Here is a 21,849-nt window from a genome sequence, read left to right as displayed (position 1 = left end):
TATATAATTAAATTATATAAAATTAATTAAACGAAATAAAAGAAAAATAGCCAAGAAATCGCGACTTGTCCAGAAAATTGATTTTTGCCAATTTTTTATTGTCTAGTCGTGTTTTAATAATATTATAGTATTAAATATAATTATATTAATATTTTTTTTATTAATAAAAAATTAAATACCTCGGTGGGGGTGGTGTGGGGGTGATGGTGATTGGGGAGGGGTAGGCAGTGAGGGTGGGGGATAATTAGGGTTTGTTTTTTTTTTATTTTTTATATATAAGAATATTTTTTTTATAATTTTTAATTGTATATATAATGTAAGTTAAATTATTTATTTAATACAAAATTTTTATTTTTTTAAAAAATTTAACGTTTGAAGTTAATTGATTAAATCTAATGATCATTATTTAATAAAAAAAAACTCAATAGTTATTAAAATAAGAAATAATATATACTAAGTAAGGGTATAATAGCATTTTATAAAAAAATGTTAACGCCGTTAGTTATATTTATTAGAGAGGGGTGATTGAGCTATCTTTTTAGAAAATAGAGAGGGTTTTTTTTTGTCTATTTTTAAAACAAAAGGGCGGGAGGGGTTTAGTGGAATTTTAAAATATGGAAGGGTTTTATGCATTTTAGCCTTAAAAATACAATATTACACTTTTCCACAAAAAAGTTCCAAAAATTACAGTTGCACCCTCTAAAAAATTTTACTGTTTACGCCTGACTCTCTTTTGTTAGAGTTCGGATAAAAATAGTTGATGTAAACAAATCAATTATATAAATTTTTAATTTTATCCCTCAGTTAACACTCTCGTGTAATAATTTTGTATTTATAAGAAAAAAAAATATAATAAAATTGACCTCACTCTATATATAAATATTACATTCATCACTATATAAATACAAAAATACACATGAGAATGTTAAATGATAGAAAAATTAATTTGCTAACGTCAGCATTATCATCCAAATTCTAACAGATTGAGTTAGGTGTATCTGGAGAAATTTCAAATAAGGTGTAACTTCAAAACTTTCATGGAGCAAAGTGAAATTTCGCATTCACAAGGGGTTTATTTGTAACGAACCCAAACTAATAGTATCAAACTGAAACATATTTACCAATTCTTTTCATTCGAAACCAACCGCTGCTGATTTTCATTTTTCACTTCCATCTTTAATAATTTTATTTTATTTTACAATAAAAATAAATAAATAACCCTTTAAGAAAAAATATAATTTTATTTTATTTTATAATAAAAAAATAAATAACCTTTTCCTTTAAACCCTCCCCTTTCTCCTCCTCCCTCCCATAAACCCGTTCTCTTCCTCTGAATCTGCCATTTCTCGTCGTTTAGGGCTTCAGAAAACTTGGTACTGGATACTAGTTCACTTGCAGTTGGTTTTTGGTATGTTTGGTTTAGGGGTGGCAGATGAGTCGAGCCGGCTCGTGAAGCAATTATTAATCAGTATCATATATTTTATTTTGGATAATAATAAATTATGGTACTTTTATTTATACATTTAATCTTTATACAAAAATAAATTTAATCAACAACTTAGTAAATCATAATATTTTTGTAATTAAAATAATTATGTAATATGACAATATAAACTTTATGTTATATTTTAATATATATTTGTATTACGTTATATTTTTTTTAAATTGACAAGTAATTCACTTATGATTTTTTATCTATTTTTTAGTTTTATATTTATATCAGGATATATATTATGCATTATGCAATCTATTTTATTATTTATAAATTTATGTCAAAATTTAATAATTCCTATGTATTAATCTAAAATAATAATAATAATAATAATAATGATGATGATGATGATGATGATGAATGGTTGAACAATTCTAATTATTATTTTATTATATATAATGAGATAAAAAAATTTAATCAATAATTGCGATATCTTAAAATTAGGCACCCGATTATACTAAATTTAAATATATACAAGACTGTGTTCAATAGATCATATCAGACGGTATGATTTAAATTCACATAGCCTAATTCAACGATACACCGTCTTAAATGATTACTCTTATGTTCCGAGTACGATATCTCAACATTCGTATATCCAATAAGTCTAAAACTTTACCAAATGCATTTTTCTGTAAGTTTGATCATATCTAGCGGTTTGATCTGAATTTTGATGGCCCGTCTAACTTATTTTGTTCAACAATGTAAGATGATAGTTACATCAATATTCTACTAACATATATAAATATATAAATTTTGTAAATTGTGAATATATATTAATTTTAATTATATCTATTTAAAAATTTGGTGATTCGATCCCATAATTTAAAATAATAATAATAGTAGTAGTAGTAATAATAATAATAATACAACAAAAATGAAAAACCGATTCTCTTTCTTTCTCGTTCTTCCTCTTTCTTTCTCCTCTAAACCCAACTCTTAAAACCCTAGCCCCAAATCCGCGGCAACGAGGACGGCAACGAGGTGATCCTTCTTTCAGTAAAAAATGAGCAAAAATACTAAATTTTCAGTAACAAGTTCTTGAACCTTAAACACCTCCGATGTTCATTAGTCTTTACTTTTATCTCTTTTATATATTGAGTTTGCTCGAATGGCTATTAAGGTCAACAAGTGTTCCAGTTGGGTTATGATTCTTATCTCTATTTTCAGTGATTAATGAATTAGTGGGATTTAGTGATGCTGTTCCTAAAGTTTCAACGTTTTCGTATTAATGGTTTGTGTTCTGCTTGGATTTTATGTTGTTATCGTAATTTTAGTTGCTTAACAAGGCATAAAAACATGCGCCTGGATCATCATTTTTTTTTCTTATCTCAAAGGAGAAACAGATAGTCTCCTTTGTGGGTTTTCCTGTTGCTTAACTCTCAAAGGAGAAACAGATGGTCTCCTTTGTGGGTTTTCCTGTTGCTTAACTCTCAGAGGAGAAACAGATGGTCTCCTTTGTGGGTTTTCCTGTTGCTTAACTCTCAAAGGAGAAACAGATAGTCTCGTTTGTGGGTTTCATCAGCTCGAGCTCGAGCTCGAGCCCGAGCCGTGCTCCTGCGAATCGAGGTCGAGCTCGACTTGTTGCCACCCCTAGTTTGGTTATGGATTTCGTTAACCTGATGTTCGTGTTATTATTGCTTCTTTTTTGAAGTGATTTTTGGTCTATTCTGTGGTTATGCCGATGCTCCGGTGCTGTTTTTCCTTTGTATTTTCTTTCTTCAACCCTAGATTTGAACTGGGTTTGGACGTCATTTCGAGATTTGTCTATGGAGGTAGCTTCTGGTTAATATTTTTGGGTTTAGTATTGAGTGGTCGAGGAATCCAATTTCTGGGCTTCCCGTGGATCTGTTGTTTGCACATATGCGAATTTGTTTTGATGCCCATGCGTTCTAAGAAGTCGGGGAGGAACCCTCGAATTGTACAATATATGAATCCAATCAATTCTGTCTAGATATGTGTGGTAAACGAATTAAAGGTTGATTGCATTATCTGCAGTTTTTCGCAGACACCAGTTTTTGTAATACTTTTCTGATTTGTAGTGAAATCTATTCATGTATAGAGACAGTTGAACTAATACATATGACGATGGTTGTCCTTGATTAATAGATTTACTTAACTCGGTCAAACTTTAGATGTTGGAACAATGTAAAAAGAATAACATTGATATTTTTTGCCCATTCTTCCTTCTTTACTAAAAATAAGTTGGCATGCGATATTGTTAATTATCTTCTAAGTTTACGTAGATCTGGACAAACAGTTGATTTGACTCGTTGATGGTGGATTTAGTTATTGGATGGTGAAAAATTGCTTTTATAAATATTTACTTTACTATCTATTGCTTAGACTACAGTTGGATTCCCATGTATAATGCTTTTTTACGGAAAAGAACTGATCATTCTCTAATCACTCTCATGTGATACATAATGTATTTCTCTGAAAGAAGTAATGGTACCAAGGACAACCTTAGTGGATATGACATGCTTTTTGACATGGTGTGAATCCAATTCGCATAAGTTCTATGCCAGACTCCTTTTTATGTAAAGAATTGTGATTTATTTAAAAGTATGTTTATACCAACTCCTTTATGTCTGTTTTTGTAGGAAGTTCTATTTATGTCTGTATTTACAGGACCTTAATCACACTCCATAGTTTATGACTAACTATTGTTTTCTAGCACATGTTTGGAAATTGTAATTGTGGGCTGAATATGCCCTTGAGCATGACTTAATTTTTAACACTTACATTTCCGGTAATATATTTACCTGAAATAGGAACCAATAAATAGAACACATATTATGTTGCCTTGTAGTATGCCTGTGCTAATACTAGGAACATGCAGGGGACAGAAAGATTCATTTTGGCCCACTCTTTCTTTCCTGTACATGTTTCTAGTATTATAACAGGCATACTACAAGGCAACATAATATGTATTCTATTTATTGGTTCCTATTTCATGTAAATATATTACCTATATCATATTACATCTTCTTTCTTAGTCGAACAATGTTGCATGCATTGCCTCATGCTTTATGTTTTCCAGTGCCATCTGAGTCTTTTTACCTTTCCTTTTGTTGATAGATTGGTCATTGATTTTGAAGGATCTCTGAATAATTCGATTTATGCTCTTTTTTGGACTTTTTAATTATATAATTTCATCTTGGGTCTTAAGGAAATTGTTTTTCATGATACTGTTGTCAGGTTTAGAACGCAAATCCGTTGAAATTGAATGGGTTTGACACGAGGCATGAAGCGTCCCATAGAAATTCTGTTCAAAAGATTGCGTAGTCCAGTAAATTGTGGCAATGCTTATCCTACTTCAAGCTATTCCAATCAAATCAATGGGTTTGGGGTATTCTTTACTCAAAAATACTCCTCTGAGGTATCGGCATCTGAACAAATGAATCTCATAAAACAGCTGAGGGAAAGAACAAGTGCTCCAATCAAGGAAGTGAAGTCTGCTCTTGTTGCTTGCAACTGGGATATTGGTGGGTCTGCAAATTTCCTTCTTGCTTTTCCATTTTGGGATTTTGAAGGTAGCATGCATGCTTTTATGATAGTGAGGAGTTGTGTTGGATGCAGAGGCTGCACAGAAGGATTTGAGAAAAAGAGGAGTTGTTCTTGCATCAAAGAAGTCTTCTCGAACGGCTGCTGAGGGTTTTCTTGCCTTGGCTCAGAATCAAAAGAAGGCTGTTATTTTTGAACTCAACTGCGAAACAGACTTTGTAGCCAGGAATGATATTTTTCAGTATTTGGTCAGTATGATATTCAATTCCTCCCTTGTCTGCACAGTTATCTCCTATTGCCTAGATATAGGAACTTTGTCTTGAGCTTCTGGCCTCACTGTAATGTACTATAAATTAAAACCGTTAGTTAACATCATGCACAACTGTGCACTCAGGAGATATTTTGTTCCAATAGTTTATTTTCCCTTATAATCCTACATTTGTTTCTGCTTCAATACTTTTTCTTGATCTATTCTCTGATATATACCTCTGCAACTTGTGATATCTGCAGGCCCTATCTTTGGCGAAGTCTGCTTTACTGCTTGAAGGTTCTAAACAGGCTTCTGTAGCTGTTCCTATTGGTCCTGAATGTCTGGAGGTTAGTACCTTTCTCAGATGTGTCTGTAGAACTCTTAATGTTTATTTCTAGTTAGCAATGTGTTTAATTTTCGTGCCAGTTTCCTTATCTTTGACAATCCCTTGACTCCTACCACTCTAACTTTTCAAGCTATCCATCTTGTAAATATATCTCAGAACTTGGAAAGTTATGCTTGTTTGTCTGTCGTGTCGTGCATGCATCTGTTTTATGTCTCGTTGGAGGTCAATCGAGGGTCATGGTTACCATAAGATTTTTGTTTTTTGCAGGATTTGAAAATTAACTTTGACCATCCTAAACTAACTGGAGAGAAAACTGTTCAAAATGCAATTACAGAAGTGGCTGCAATGATGGGGGAGAATGTCAAACTTGGAGGGGGGTTTGCAATATCCGCCCCTTCATATGGTGTATTGTCTACATATCTCCATACGAGTCCCAAACCAGGTAACAAGACTTCAAATTTCCTTGCGATGGCCGCACTTGAAAATTCATTCATGCAATGTCGTCTTACAGATGAGGAACCAGTTATTGCAAACTTTCAAATCTCTGCGCATTTTAATCAAATAATATTTGACTCTTAACATGGTTCTTCTTTCAATTGGAAATTCAGGTTTAGGGCGCATTGCTGGACTTATATCACTTGAGGCAGAGGATAAGGATGTCTCACTGGACACTGTCCAGCGAGTTGGATCAGAATTAGCAATGCATGTGGTAGCTGCAAAGCCATTATTCCTGACGAAGGAAGATGTTTCCTCTGATGCATTAGGCAACGAACGTGACATTCTTAGGTCTCAGGTACTTGGATTATTTTTCATTCTATGTAGAATGATCCAAAAATCTGAAATTGCAGTTATAGATATGCTAAATCCTTGTGTGGCAATTTTTTAGGGAACCCAATGACCTCTCATGTTCTCAATAAAATTAAAAATGAAAAGTGATTCTTGTACTTGTTTTAATGCCCTGATGCTTGCTTAAGTAGGAAAATTATCTGGAAGTGCATATTAGAAGCATGGCCTGAAGCCAGCTGAGACTGGGTGGACGGATGGCTGGAAAGTTGCCCCCTGCGTATTGGGCTTGGTTCGCTTACAAATCACCAGGCCTTAAATATATCATTAAATGAGAAATGTTCAATTTGGGTGGTCCAAACCATTGGGTTAAAACTACTTATGGCTTCACGGTACTAGACGCTTCAAATAATTTTCCTTTTATCACTTCTCCTCCATACAAGGCAGACTTGGTCCATATCTTACTATCCACTTTTCTATCTGCTGAGCGCTGAGTCTTAGTGACTATGAACATTAAAAAAAAGAAGAATCAAAGGGCTTGGAGGGGTAGGTATAGCTTAGTTAATGACAGTGGGGTATCAGAAAAATCCATATCATTAGCAAAGAGTAGAAGGATAATACATGTAAAGTGAAAGAAATACTGACTGGCTGCAGGACAATGTTCATCTCTTCTATGGATTTTTCCTGGAAGGTAAGTTGCTGCAGTTTCACTCTCTAATTTTATCTCAGGTTTCTTTTTCTATCGACTCTCAGGCTAGAAGCCTAGAATAATCTTGAAAGAACTATTTCAATGGAGCTTCAATGAGTTTATCTGAATTTTTAGGATAAATATTCTTGTTGTGGTTAGGAAGGTTGTTCTTTTATGAGTGGAGGATTCTGTAAACTGCAGCACTGTTAGCATTCAATTGATTATATATATTTTTGTCATAGTTATGGCATCATGATTAATATTTGTTGATCTAGTGTTCAACCAATCATTAGAGAGCTGATACTTTTACTGCTTGATAAATGGTATGGGTTTCAAAACATTCGTTACAATTGTGCATCATTTGGAGCAATGTCCAGTAAGTGCTCTTGGTTTCAAACATTGATTAGAGGTGTATCATATGGAGCAATGTCTGGCCCCAATTATTCCTTTTTAGTGAATGGAAACATGGGCAACACACTTGAACTCTAAATTCTTGGCTACTAAAGATTTTACTGGCTATTACCCTCGCTTTAAAGTTGATTTCCTCCAAAAAGTTCTGTGCGTTACTTGTGTGTGACCAGAGCTTGCTGGTGTTGGATGGAGTGGAGTTAATTCATGTGGATGATAATTTTTGTTTTCTTTTCCCCTTTTTTCTGTGTTTGAGTTTTATATTGTCTCTAAATAATTAAGCTTGTGAGCTATTTTACTTCTGTGGAAATATTGCCTTCTCTAGATTGAAACTACAACTATTTTATTGCTATCTTCTACAGGCTGAAAGTACTGGGAAGTCTCAGATGGCAATTGATAAAATGGTTGAAGGTCGTCTAAGAAAGTATTTCGAGGAAGTAGTTCTTATGGAGCAAAAGTTTGTTGTGGATGACACAGTAACCATTAAGGTCTGAGGCATCTTATTAGATGTTATTTAGTCTTTCTCTTGCGCTTCCATCCCTGCCTCCATCTGTTTCCTTGACAAAGAATGCTTGTGAAGAAAATCCAATGGACCTAACACATACCAATAATAAAATATGCACGTTTCTTAGCAATAATTCTGATATGTCTAATGCGAGTCTATTAAAGCTAATGAAGTCGAGGGCAGAAGAGTAACAGTTAAACCGGTCAATCATTTGAAGTTCTCATTCGGATGCACTTCCAGCGGTTAATCTCTGGCGTTGCTGCTATGTGCTATTACATTGTTGACAGTTCTCAGTATTGAATCAGTGAATTAGGTATAAATGTGACAAAATGTTCTGCTTTGAATTGCAGAATCTTGGTTGTTTGATGTCAAAGTCTGAGCAATGGTTCTAATCCATTTATAACTACTACCAAACTGTAATTACTTTGAAGTGGTTTCATTACAACCTGTTCTGCTAGGTCGAGGTGGTTATGTAATTTGTTGTGAGTGTTTTACCTTAATATTTTATGCAACTCTCGCAGAATCTGTTAAGCAATCTGTCCAAGGAAGTGGGATCCACTGTCAAAATTGGAAACTTCCTAAGAGTGGAAGTTGGAGAAGGACTTAGACGGTATCCTCTATTTACATTTGCAATATTTATTTATGTATGACCATTCTAGTGCATTTACCATTTCAACTGTTTGAAGATCACTGCAATAAATTGTTTAAAATTTGCTTACTTTTTGGAGGTTTTGATGTATTGACTATTTAGGGATAAATATTTGACCCTCTAGGATAGAGTAATTTAATCAAGTGTTTGGTTACACACGATATATGATTTGATGGTTATGTTCAATCACTAATTATTGGCATATTTCCTTTTTTCTTCTTGTACATATTTCTTCTCCTTGCTTTGTTTCTCTCTCTTCCCCCTTCTCCATAATCCTCTTAATTTGTTTTTCTTCATCTTGTATTGCATTCACTATGTGCATGCAAACCCTCTTTTTTCATCATTATCTTCTTCAATCACACTGTTTTCCTCTCTTTTGTTCCTTCATGTGCTATGTCCCGTCTTTCTTGCTGCTGCTGGACTCCTGGAACCAGAAAATAATTTTTCATCAACCCCATAACAGAATTTAGCTTTTCATCATTTTAACAGCCTCCCTCAGCCACCAGAATCTAATTTTATGTGTGTAGTAACCATGATTAGGTCCGAGTTGGAGGCCATGCCTGTTGCATAAAATTGCTGTGAGAGACTGTAATTAGATTCAAGTTGGCACTCTCATTGATAACATAATACTAGGAGTTGCACCAATGGAGTCGGTCGCCACTCAAGCTATTCATGAGTATAACAGCAATTGAAGGGTGCTGGAGAACAGGAGTTGTCTTATTGATGGATTACAATTTAAAACAACATAAGCAGCGGAGGTGGTGTAAGAATGAAATTGTTTCTGGCTAAGAATTGGATTTTGGTGTCTTGGTGACTCTTAGCAACACCTAAAAAAGGATTGGTTTTATGTGGATAGTTAGATGGTAATGGTATTTTTTTCTTTCGATTCTAAAGTTTAGACTGTTTGTGAATCCCACATAGATGTACAATATCCTTCAATAGTCCAAACCCTGGGCCTTGTTTTCATTATGGAACTCCTAGCCATGCATGCAGCCTAAAACTCAATGTGGGGAACATATTATATTTTGAGACATGCATCATCTTTGCTCCCAAAAGAATAATTAAAAACTTATATTAATATGAAGGTTGTTTGAGGTGAAGCTGTTGATTTGTCTGTACCTTACGCACCCTTATCCCTGCATGTTTTACCTGCTCTTTCACAGGCTTGAAGCCGTCAGTGGAACTGAATCTCTGTCCCAGGCTGCGTAAATGCTTGGTAGTTCTCTCCCGCATAGATGAAAATGTTACCGCAGATTTTCAGGAAAATATTCGAGGGAGTGAGCTTTCTCTCTCGTCTGACATGCATTTACAAGTCACTGACAATGAGAATATTAGAGCTGAGGGTCTTCAGAGAAAAATTCGTTTTTTGTACTTCATTATATTGAATTGCACATTGTCCCCAAAATTAGAACTAGAATAATCCCCCTTTTTGCTCCGCATGTTTCACTTGCAGCACTAAGCTTACAGTGACAGGAAACCTCGGTTAAGTTGTGATATTATTTCAAGATAGTTTATGACCGACGTAAAATTGTCTCATGTGCATCTGCAAGTTATGGACAATGAGAATACGAGCCCGTGGGCAGATGAGGGGCTCTGTATTCAAAATCTTGGTCGTGTATTTTTACTACATTGTTCAACTACGAGGGATTTGAATTTTGTCTAATTGTTACAGGAAAATGTATGTTGCTTTCTTCCAGCACAATAGTCATGTATGTTGTAGTTGTGATCATGCAATTTGTCAAGTTCAACTGCAAGCTTTTCACCCAACTTATAACTAAGTTTGTATCTCCTGAATGCTTCTTGTTTTGGGCAAAGTTAGGACTTCTGGTGCTCTAACTGTCCAACAGTACATTAAAATTTAAGTTTTTGGGGAAAATATGTTTATCTCCAAAGAATGTATTACTGCCTTGGTAAACTACATGGTCAATTAAAGGGAAGATATAGGGTAAATCCCTGAGGTTTGTAATAATACAAATATTTTTTTGTTGTGTGAAAAATTACAAATATTTTCTTAAAATTGTAAATATTATATTGTGATAATATTTGTTAGGGTATTTATAATTGGGGGGTGGGGGTATTTTTAAATTTTCAAACAAATGAAAAAATATTTGTATTTAAAATAAATCTTAACGGAGTTCCTTGTAATTTACCCATACATGAATTACCTCTTTTTATTATTAGGGATAGTTTTTGTGATTATGCAAAATACAAGGGTAATATATATAGATATTCCTTAAAAAATTATTAAATATCCCATCAAATAAAAATAATTATATAGTCCCTAAACGATGAAGTTAGACATTTTTACTTTCCCAGTGCTAAAATTCTCTATATTTATAATGACAGTTAGTTATATGATCGTATTAAAAATTGTATCCTTAATTTGATAATTTTAAACATAAATTGAAATTATTTATTTTTTAAAATTACTCCACGTCATTTTAATACTACAACTTCAAGTCTTTCGTTGTTTTGATAATAGCTTAAATTGATTTCTTTTTCTTTTTATTTTAACAAAAAATATGATTTATTCATTTATATATTTTATTCTTTTTTATAATATATTTAAAATGTGAAACTTATTTACTATATGTATGAAAGGATGTCGTGCCATAACAATTAGTACAATTTATAAAGAAAAGAGGTGTTATAAACACAAAGTGGTGGTTTTAACACTAGTCCCCAATTTTTGTGATTTCGAAAATAACATTTAATTGATAATATAACTAATTTATTGAATTTTTTAAATTTTATTTTACGTAATTACCCAAATAATATATTTTATTTTTATAAATAACATATTTTAAAATATAAAAAAATATTTATTATGTACACGCAGAAAATAGCGTACGGTATCTACAAAAAAAAATTCCTAACCTCATAAAAATATCAACTATTTTACGAGTGATTGATTAATAATTGATTAAAAAAAAAAAAAGAACCATCAGAATAGTTCATCTAAAATTGATGTTATAGTTTTTAAATAATTTAAATAACTTATCACTAAAAAATTATACTTTCACACATTAATATTTTAGGAATTTTTATATTATCTTATATTATTTCTATATCATAGAAAATATAAATTAAATTTTTATGATTAATTTAAAAATATATTTTTTGGCAATCATACAATTTTATTTATTGTGTCTAAATTAACAATTGTATTACACAGTGAAACAATATTGAATTAAACATTCGATTTTTGTTAGTATTCAATATTTTAATAATATATATGACTAGTATTTATATATGAGATATACTAATTGAACTAAAATCTATTATTTTTTTAGAAAATTATTATTATTATTATTATTATCAACAGACAAGTGGAAATATTAACAAAAAATAATATTTTTTTAACACATGTGGATGAACTCGTCTTTAATCAATTAAACTTGTTTTAAAAGTGTTGTTTTCTGAAACACTATCGAATTTAACTTTTATCCATTTTTCATTTTTTTTATAAATACTACTCGTTTTATTATTCTGCTACAACTTCTAATTCTTTTCTTGATTCAAGTCAGGTCGAACACATTATTGTTCAAACTTGTTTGTATCATTATCGAGTTTTAAAAATTGTGTTTGAATTTTGTTCGAGTATATTGACCATTGAGCTCAAACGAGCTTTTAATTGGATTAAATATGAATCGAGTTCAAAAAATTCAAAACTTTGAAGTATATTTTCACTATTTTTACTCTGATCAAATCGAGCTGAACGAGTTTTTATTGATTGATTTTAGACAAGTATCAAATAGTTTGATGTATTTTTCAACCCCAACACACATTCTTACTCTTTGTAAAATTACAAGTACATTCCTACAGGGTGTTAATATAATGTATGTTTGTGTAAAATTTTACTATTAATTAGGGGTGATTAATATACTTATAATTTTATAAATAACAGGGTTAATTAAACGTAGAGCTCCCTCGAAAAAGCAAAACTACACTTTTTTTCGAAAATTTTTTGAAATTACACTTACGCCCATTTCGAAAATTCTCCACTTATACGTGGTTTCCTTCCATTAAAATTTGGATAAAAAATGCGGACGTTAGCAAAAAAGAAATTATATAAATTATCAATTTTGCCCCTCATTTAACATTTTTCATATATATTTTTTTACTTATAAAGAGATAAATATAATACCTATATATGGAGTGGGGTTAAAATTATTATATTTTTCTTCTTATAGTTGTAAAATTATTACACGCGAATGTTAAATGATTGGTAAAATTATGTAATCATTTTACTTACGTCAGTATTTTTCCTTCAAATCCTAATGAAAGAGGATCAGATATAATTAATAAATTTTTAAAAAATGTGTAAGTATAATTTTAATTTTTTTTAAAAAAAATATAATTTTATATTTTATTTTTTTAAATATAATTAATTTTAAATATTATTAAATATTTGTGTAATTAAACTTAATTTACCCATTGTCCAAATGGCAATGAAAAGAAAGGAAAAGACGCGAGTCTGAGTTGAGATCTAAATCTAAGACTTGAAATCCACGCGAAAGAGCGTTGCAGACTTGCAGTACCCCTAATACCTCCCCCCAACCCTCCCCATATGCTGCGCAAATTTGCACACACACTCCTCTCGAGTTGACAAGAATTGAGTAGACTCCAATTTTTACCATCCTGGACTAAGCCCTAAACTCCTCAGATCCAAATCAGATCCACTGCCGCTGCGCCAACTTGGTACTGGTACTAGTTTACTTGCAGTTGGTTGTTGGTATGTTTGGATGTGGATTTCGTTAACCTGATGTTCGTGTTATTATTGCTTCTTTTTTGAAGTGATTTTTGGTCTATTCTGTGGTTCTAGCACTGGTTTGTGTTGAATTTTGTTGTATGCCGGTGCTCCGGTGGTGTTTTTCCTTTGTATTTTCTTTCTTCAACCCTAGATTTGAACTGGGTTTTGGATGTCATTTCTAGATCTATCTATGGAGGTAGCTTCTGGTGAATATTTTTGGGTTTAGTATTGAGTAGTCGAGGAATCCGATTTCTGGGCTTCCCGTGGATCTGTTGTTTGCACATATGTGAATTTATTTTGATGCCCATGCGTTCTAAGAAGTCGGGGAGGAAAACTCGAATTGTACGATATGTGAATCCAATCAATTCTGTCTACATATGTGTAGTAAACGAATTAAAGGTTGATTGCGTTATCTGCAGTTTTTCGCAGACACGAGTTTTTGTTATACTTCTTTGATTTGTAGTGAAATCTATTGATGTATAGAGACAGTTGAACTAATACATATGACGATGGTTGTCCTTGATTAATAGATTTACTTAACCTCAGTCAAACTTTAGATGTTGGAACAATGTAAAAAGAATAACGTTGATATTTTTACCCATTCTTCTTTCTTTACTAAAAATAAGTTGGCATGCGATATAGTTAATTATTTTCTAAGTTTACGTGGATCTGGACAAACAGTTGATTTGACTCGTTGATGGTGGATTTAGTTATTGGATGGCGAAAAATTGCTTTAGTACATTTTTACTTTACTAACTATTGCTTAGACTACAGTTGGATTCCCATGTATAATGCTTTTTTACGGAAAAGAACTGATCATTCTCTAATCACTCTCATGTGATACATAATGTATTTCTCTGAAAGAAGTAATGGTACCAAGGACAACCTTAGTGGATATTACATGCTTTTTGACATGGTGTGAATCCAATTCGCATAAGTTCTATGCCAGACTCCTTTTTATGTAAAGAATTGTGATTTATTTAAAAGTATGTTTATACCAACTCCTTTATGTCTGTTTTTGTAGGAAGTTCTATTTATGTCTGTATTTACAGGACCTTAATCACACTCCATAGTTTATGACTAACTATTGTTTTCTAGCACTACATGTTTGGAAATTGTAATTGTGGGCTGAATATGCCCTTGAGCATGACTTCATTTTTAAAACTTGCATATTGAACTCCAACTAGAAAGTAATAGACTAATTGCACAAATTTTTCCTTCTGCAGAATTGATCTTTATCTCCATCAATATAGCTTGGTTTAGCTGGTTTGGGGACAGTTTCTCTGCTTTCCTCTTAGTGAACAATGGCTTTGCCTTTGATTTCAAGAAGGAAATTATGCACTGCTTTTGTGTGCTTGGTTTTCGTATTCCAAACCGCTTATGGTTTCTATCTACCTGGAAGCTACATGCATACATACTCAACTGGGGATGAAATTTATGCCAAGGTGAATTCATTGACCTCCATTGAAACTGAGCTTCCGTTCAGCTATTACAGTCTGCCTTATTGCAAGCCTCAAGGAGGCATCAAGAAAAGTGCTGAAAATCTTGGAGAACTGCTGATGGGAGATCAAATTGACAATTCCCCATACCGCTTCCGTATGAATGTCAATGAGTCTCTGTACATTTGCACCACTCTACCATTGAGTGAGTATGAGGTAAAGCTTTTAAAACAGAGAACTCGTGATCTGTATCAAGTGAACATGATTCTTGATAATTTGCCTGCAATGAGGTATACCAACCAAAATGGTATTAAAATACAGTGGACCGGATACCCAGTGGGATATACTCCTCCAAACAGTAATGATGATTACATTATTAACCATCTCAAGTTTAGGGTATTAATTCATGAGTATGAAGGAGCTGGTGTGGAAATAATTGGTACTGGAGAAGAAGGTATGGGTGTCATTTCAGAAGCTGATAAAAAGAAGGCTTCGGGGTATGAGATTGTTGGTTTTGAGGTTATCCCATGTAGTGTAAAGTATGACCCTGAGAAGATGGCAAAACTCCACAGATATGATAATGTTACGTCGGTGAGCTGTCCACTGGAGCTTGACAAGTCTCAGATTATAAGGGAGCTTATGACGTTGAGTTTGTAAAAAGCAACACTAGGTGGCCATCTCGGTGGGATGCTTATCTGAAGATGGAAGGTGCCCGTGTGCACTGGTTCTCGATTCTTAACTCATTGATGGTGATTTCCTTCTTGGCAGGCATTGTGTTTGTCATATTTTTGAGAACAGTCAGAAGGGATCTGACGAGATATGAAGAGTTGGACAAAGAGGCTCAGGCTCAGATGAATGAGGAGCTTTCAGGATGGAAGCTTGTGGTTGGTGATGTATTCAGAGAACCATCGCATTCGAAGTTACTTTGTGTCATGGTTGGAGATGGAGTTCAGATTACTGGAATGGCAGTTGTCACTATTGTTTTTGCAGCTTTGGGTTTCATGTCACCAGCTTCACGTGGTATGTTGTTGACGGGGATGATATTGCTGTATCTTTTCTTGGGAATTGCTGCCGGTTATGTTGGTGTGCGTATGTGGACGACTATTAAAGGTTCATCTGAAGGGTGGAGATCAGTTTCTTGGTCCATAGCATGCTTCTTCCCTGGAATTGTTTTTGTTATTTTGACTGTGTTGAATTTCATCCTTTGGGGGAGTAGGAGTACTGGGGCTATTCCTATTTCTTTATACTTCAAGCTCTTGGCACTCTGGTTCTGTATTTCTGTGCCACTCACTCTCTTGGGTGGACACTTCGGCACACGAGCTCAGCCTATTCAGTACCCTGTCCGAACTAACCAAATCCCAAGGGAGATCCCTGCACGCAAGTATCCCTCATGGCTTCTTGTTCTTGGTGCTGGAACTCTTCCATTTGGAACTCTATTTATTGAGCTTTTCTTCATCCTCTCTAGTATCTGGCTCGGACGGTTCTACTACGTCTTTGGGTTCTTGCTTATTGTCCTCTTGTTGTTGGTAATAGTTTGTGCTGAAGTTTCTGTTGTCCTGACTTACATGCATCTCTGTGTTGAGGACTGGATGTGGTGGTGGAAAGCATTCTATGCCTCCGGTTCAGTTGCCCTATATGTATTCTTGTACTCTGTCAATTATCTGGTTTTTGACCTCAAGAGTTTGAGTGGGCCAGTGTCAGCTACACTTTATCTTGGCTACTCACTGATAATGGCTATTGCAATCATGCTCTCAACTGGCACCATTGGTTTCCTTACTTCATTCTACTTTGTCCATTACCTCTTCTCATCAGTGAAGATTGATTGAAGGAAACCATTGACTAGAGCAACACCAGTTTGCCAGCATAGAAAATCTTGCAGCATGAGAGCATATCAGCATTTCACCAAGCATATAGCAGAGCGGTCGTAAATTTTCTGTATCTGATACTCAATATTACTATAGAACTAAATTGTCATTTAGCTTTTTCAGTTTCATTATGTTCTGCCAATTTTCATCCTTAATTCGATGATGTAGTCTTACACATAGCTGAGCTCCTCTTCCCGTATAAATTCATGGTGTGAAAAACTAATGTGCTCGATTGTTCTTATTGTAACTGTATGTTGAATACAGAGGTAGAAGTGATGATTGTTTTGTACCAATGATTAGCTATTGGTTTTTAGTTGCATTTGAGAGTGATTCTGGTCGCGGTATATGTTGCTTTATTAACTTTTCTTTTCTGAGTAGCTGCATGTAGGTGTTCTCTTGTGCATAGCCCATAGCTAGCAGGAAAATTTTGCTTTGATATGGAGAGTGATTGTAAGTTTGAATTATATGCTGTGTGCTTTAAAACTGCAGTTGGTTCTCAGTCTTCCCATTTTATGTGGTCATACGCAGTTAATATAGTTTTGCTGTTGTACTTTTCATCTGGATCTATGCATATGATGGCTGTTTTCTTGGAACTTGATTGGTTTTCATGAGATTTACCTAACTGTTCTGGTTAAATTTATAAATTATTTTAGAATGTTTGGTGAAAAAATTTGGGAAGATGTGCTTATTCTTTTGTAGATCTTAGAAATATTCTTTGAATTTGACCATAGTTTGTTGTGTGTCTTATAAGAAAGGGTGAAATAGAACAACCTCTCTTAATGCATGATGTAATTACAAATCCTCTCTTGTTATTTGAAAAATTAATAATTTGATTTTAATAGTCGATCAACAACTAATTCAATATGTTCGTACATTGTGATTTTCTTGTGGTATGAATTATAATTTTATTTATTTTTAAATTATGAACTAAGTGGATAATTTCTAAAATATTTTCATTCATTTCATACTTTTTTTTTTTTGTAATTTTCAATTCTTCCAAAAAATAAAAAAATACCATATTACCAAAATTGATAATATATTGTTTTAATTTAATAATTATATAATTTTATTAAATATTAAAAATATTAATAATTTTTCAAATAAAGAGAAAATATTTATAATTATATCAACTCAATGAAATTGTTTGCAATTGACCTGTAAGAAACTTGAGAAAAAATGAGCATAAAGTTTGGAGCTTAGAAGAGGCGTGTGAGCAAAGGGGAGTAACAACTTCGAAGGCTGGAGCTTTAGGTGATGAGATGATTGAAACAAAGAGGCTCAACCTCAACCATATCACTTTGACATAACACTCATCTCTATTCATTCTCTTACGTTCATTATCTTATTTTATTTATACTAATATTAAAAAATATATATTTTTCACTTATTAACGAACATTTATGCCACCACTGTATTAATATTTTATTGTGTTGATAATACTTTAAATGGTTTTTTCTTCTTATTCTTTTTTTTTTAAATAAATAAAATATATTAATTTATATATTTTATTATTATTTTTAATATATTTTAAAACGTGATGATCATTAATTATGCGCAGACATGGACGACCTTTCATGACGGTTAGTATCAGAATAGACAACTCGTTACTTATCAACAATGACATATTTATAATGTTTGGTGTATTGGAGATTAAGTATGTTAAATTTATTTAATTTAGAGAGCCCTAATAAATTAAAATCAACTTTACCTTTTATTATATATATGTGATAAATTGTATTAAAAATATATTTTAAGAGACCTCAAATGTATTTTTATATTGTTAATTAATAGGGATATTTATACCGCCCTCCCATGAGTTTTGAATTAATTATATATAAATATTATGTGAGTTAAAAAATTATATATAATATCTCTGAATTTTGTTTATGACTAATAAATAAATTCTCCGTTAATAAAATACACCAAATTTATAATATTAAGAAAAAAATAAATAAAAAAATTATATTTATTTTTAAATGATTTATTACTGATTTATTGTAGATCAAATAAATTACTTTTTCTGACTGGATTTTTATTTAATATTTCGCTAATATGACAAATTTTGGTGGATTTTAACTAATGAAATGATCTATTTGTTAGATAGAAACAAAAATCAAGAATATTAAATGTAATTTTTTAAATTATAGTGGAGGTTTGTACAATTATATCAAATATTAGGGGAGGAAAATGTAATTATCCTTGATATATAGACTTTTGAATTTTTTAATAATAAAAAATTGGATAAAGAGGAGCAGTAATTACTATTTAGCCATTTACACCACAAATTGTCGTACCCGACACTTTACTCTCAACAAAACCAGAATTCCACGCTAAGTTGAAACGCATCTAATGCTGCAACGACCGAAGGAATCGACGATGTTCGCTGAAGAACATTGAGAATTTCCGCGTCTGCAATATGGCCAATCAATCCTCGTCTCATCCCATACTCTGCGCTTCCTTCAATCAAGATAATAGGTATTTTCCTCCAAAAAATCATGATTCGTGATGGGTAAAGCGGTTTCAGTTTCATGTATTGCTTTTTAAATTTTAATTGTTTTGGGGTTTGTTTCAGCTGCTTTGTAATTGGAACGAGAGATGGCTTCAAAATTTTTGACTGTGAGACGGGGAAGCTCCTTCATGAACGAGGTGCTATATTGTGTCTGTGGTTGTGTCTTAAAGTTTATGTGAAAGTTTTAATTTTGCGTTGCCCGTGAGTATTTTTGTGAAGTGTTTTGCTGTTTGAATTGCCTAGTTGAATTGTGGAAAAAAGTTGTAATTTATGTTGTATCAGTACTCATGTTTGTGGAGTCTATATATGATCACTTTTTGGTCTCATGATAAAGCAAGAAGAGTGACTCAAAAAATGTGCTCAGAGAATTTCTTGTCTGTCTTTGTGATCCCTTGGTATGAAAAAGCTGTTGAGACTGTAAATACTTAAGTACTGATTGAATTGGCTTACCTTTGATGTGCTTTTTAATCTACGTGAACTCTGAAGTTATTCCACCTTTTCATCCTACCTATCATTGATTCTGCTATCCAATCGCATATAAGAATCGATAATAGTACAAGGATCAAGGAGCTGGGGGGTGACACTTAAGTACTTCTCTTTTGAACTCCCATTATCCGGATATGCAGATAGGCCATGAACTTTCTGTGAACTTTTTACTCTTCTTTGGCTCAACATGCATCGGCAGCAATCTACATGACCTGCTGTCATGTCTCGTTTGTACTTTGGCAATGGAAACTGCGTAGATTGGTTTCCAGTTGTGAATAAATGTTTTATGATCTTTGGGTAAGTACATAGTATTACTGAAGGTGGCTATCATTCATATTTATGAAGAAAATGAAAACATAAATCGATCAAGTGAATCTAGAAGCATAAAGATGACTGTGAATACTTTTTTGCTTCAATTGCATGAAAGAATAGCCATACTCATTATTGATATTTATTAGTGATTTTGTATATATTGAGTGATTGCTGAAATATGCATATGTGTCACTAGCAAAGTGCACTAGCTATCGAGTAGTATAATAAATATCATTCCCATGAGGATTTAAATGAAATAACTACCAAAATTTTAACTAATCTACAATTATCTAGACGATTGTGAAACAAGTGATAGACTGCTACTACGAAAAATAACTACTAATGAAAATAAATCAAACTAACGTGTTGGAGAAGATTTAAGAGTGAGAAAGATGCTAAGGCTATTGGTCCACCTAATTGATCTAATGAATGCAGAATGCACAAATTAATCTAGCAGATAATGTTTTCATACACTGAGGTTTTTCCCAAGTTAATTCAATATACTCTCTCGAGCTATATTAGACCTATTATCATCAAGGAATTAGTGGATTCCTCTAATCTAAAACTCGTAACAATAATGCATTAAGATCAATGAAAAACCTATGTAATCAAATGAATTACGTTTACCTATGTCTACATGTCATTCAATTCACACCATGAATTACCTTGTCCACTATGTCGAATTCCCTCTCAGTTCATCAATATAATTAATTAAATCTAACAGTTGATCATGATCTCAAATTATAAAAACAAGAATAGTAACGCATGGATATACAAAAACAAAGTTGTAGATTAATTCGATAAAATACTTAAAACATTGTCTCAATTAGGTTTTCCAAAAACCCTAGCAAAAAGTAAATTAGTTCATGCTAACTAGATCTAACACAGAGAAGAAAAATTTAGAAAAACTCATGGAATAGAAAATCGGGCGTGAAATGGTTTTCACTTTGGTGTCGGATCAACTTCTCCCACTCGTCACCTCGTCTTCTCTTCGTGCTTTCATGTGAATTTCAGAATTTTCTCCCTTTTTCTCCAGGAAAAAGAACGTCCTCGACCTTCTTCTCTTCCTCCTATTTGTATTAGTTCCCTAGATGTGGTAAGAGAGGAAGAGAGTCCTAAGTTTAGTCTAATTCTCTTTCTTTCCTTCCTTATCCTCTTCCTACCATACTTCTCAACATAATTACAAGGAAATAAGCTGCTCCACATAATATTTTGACTCAACAATTATGTTGGGGACTCCTCAATTGACGCATGTCTGATAACCCATGGGTCAGGGCCCAGGGGTAAAACTAGATTCAGCTCTCTGTTAGACGGATTCCTGAGTCACGGGTTAAACTGACTTTGATCTTCTGTTTGCTGACTTTCTAATAATGCGCGGGTTTTCTTGATACGCTTTTTGCTGCATTTTTGGACTTTTCTCGCACTTGAGATGTTTTCTTGCAACTTGCTCTCTTTACATGAAAGCACCTAAAAAATGTCACAAATAAACCCAAGAACAGGCATCATGTCACAAGAATATAGGGATATCAACAGCAAAAATATATCGTACAATTTCCACTAATCATTGAGCTTTAACTAATCGAGACTTTGATTTCGTGTGCCAGTTATTGGGGCATTCATTATTATTGAAATGCTATACAGAACGAGTCTTCTTGCCATAGTTGGGGCTGGTGAACAGGTTTTCTTTTATTGTTTGTACTTTTGGCCATTTCTACTTTTTAATGCAACTTATTTTCTGATTGATTATTTGTCATTGGCTTCCACCAGCCATCTTTATCACCAAGGAGGTTATGTTTGTTCAATACCATTAAAGGAACTGCTCTGCGAGAACTCAACTTCTTGACTTCCATCGTTGGT

General features: G+C 33.0%; 3 protein-coding genes across 6 annotated transcripts in view; all 3 read left to right on the top strand.

Moving 5' to 3' along the window:
- LOC105162889 (elongation factor Ts, mitochondrial) lies at positions 2,358-10,291 on the top strand. Of its 4 annotated transcripts, none has more exons than XM_011081049.2 (9): positions 2,358-2,476; positions 4,694-4,980; positions 5,075-5,247; positions 5,510-5,596; positions 5,863-6,037; positions 6,204-6,388; positions 7,837-7,962; positions 8,501-8,589; positions 9,792-10,291. In XM_011081049.2, the coding sequence occupies exons 2-9, from the start codon at positions 4,722-4,724 to the stop codon at positions 9,835-9,837; spliced, it is 1,140 nt and encodes a 379-aa protein (XP_011079351.1). In that variant the 5' UTR covers positions 2,358-2,476; positions 4,694-4,721; the 3' UTR covers positions 9,838-10,291. The 4 variants fall into 4 exon arrangements, with proteins under 4 accessions (XP_011079351.1, XP_011079353.1, XP_011079352.1 ...); XM_011081051.2 differs by lacking the exon at positions 2,358-2,476 and adding an exon at positions 2,491-2,615; XM_011081050.2 differs by lacking the exon at positions 2,358-2,476 and adding an exon at positions 2,493-2,631.
- On the top strand, positions 13,089-17,029 carry LOC105162888 (transmembrane 9 superfamily member 12-like). The gene is given in 3 exon segments (XM_020693732.1): positions 13,089-13,363; positions 14,608-15,454; positions 15,457-17,029. Coding segments are annotated over 2 exon segments (1,959 nt in total). The 5' UTR covers positions 13,089-13,363; positions 14,608-14,685; the 3' UTR covers positions 16,647-17,029.
- LOC105162962 (autophagy-related protein 18b) overlaps positions 18,971-21,849 on the top strand; it is a 7,890-nt gene continuing 5,011 nt past the window's right edge. The window contains exons 1-4 of the mRNA XM_011081143.2: positions 18,971-19,160; positions 19,258-19,331; positions 21,597-21,670; positions 21,760-21,843. Coding sequence (XP_011079445.1) covers positions 19,102-19,160; positions 19,258-19,331; positions 21,597-21,670; positions 21,760-21,843 — 291 coding nt within the window. The 5' untranslated portion in view covers positions 18,971-19,101. The remainder of the gene's footprint in view (positions 19,161-19,257; positions 19,332-21,596; positions 21,671-21,759; positions 21,844-21,849) is intronic.

The sequence above is a fragment of the Sesamum indicum genome, linkage group LG5, assembly GCF_000512975.1.
Source record: "Sesamum indicum cultivar Zhongzhi No. 13 linkage group LG5, S_indicum_v1.0, whole genome shotgun sequence".
Lineage (NCBI taxonomy): Eukaryota > Viridiplantae > Streptophyta > Magnoliopsida > Lamiales > Pedaliaceae > Sesamum > Sesamum indicum.
Note: the sequence above shows the minus strand (reverse complement) of the source record. Positions and strands in the feature narration are given on the sequence as shown.

Excerpts from the sequence above, each read along its gene's own strand:
- LOC105162889 (XM_011081049.2), top strand. The coding sequence starts at position 4,722 with ATGGGTTTGACACGAGGCATGAAGCGTCCCATAGAAATTCTGTTCAAA. Across the intron at positions 4,981-5,074 it reads TGCTTGCAACTGGGATATTG|AGGCTGCACAGAAGGATTTG; the intron begins GTGGGTCTGCAA and ends TGTTGGATGCAG. Across the intron at positions 6,038-6,203 it reads CCATACGAGTCCCAAACCAG|GTTTAGGGCGCATTGCTGGA; the intron begins GTAACAAGACTT and ends TTGGAAATTCAG.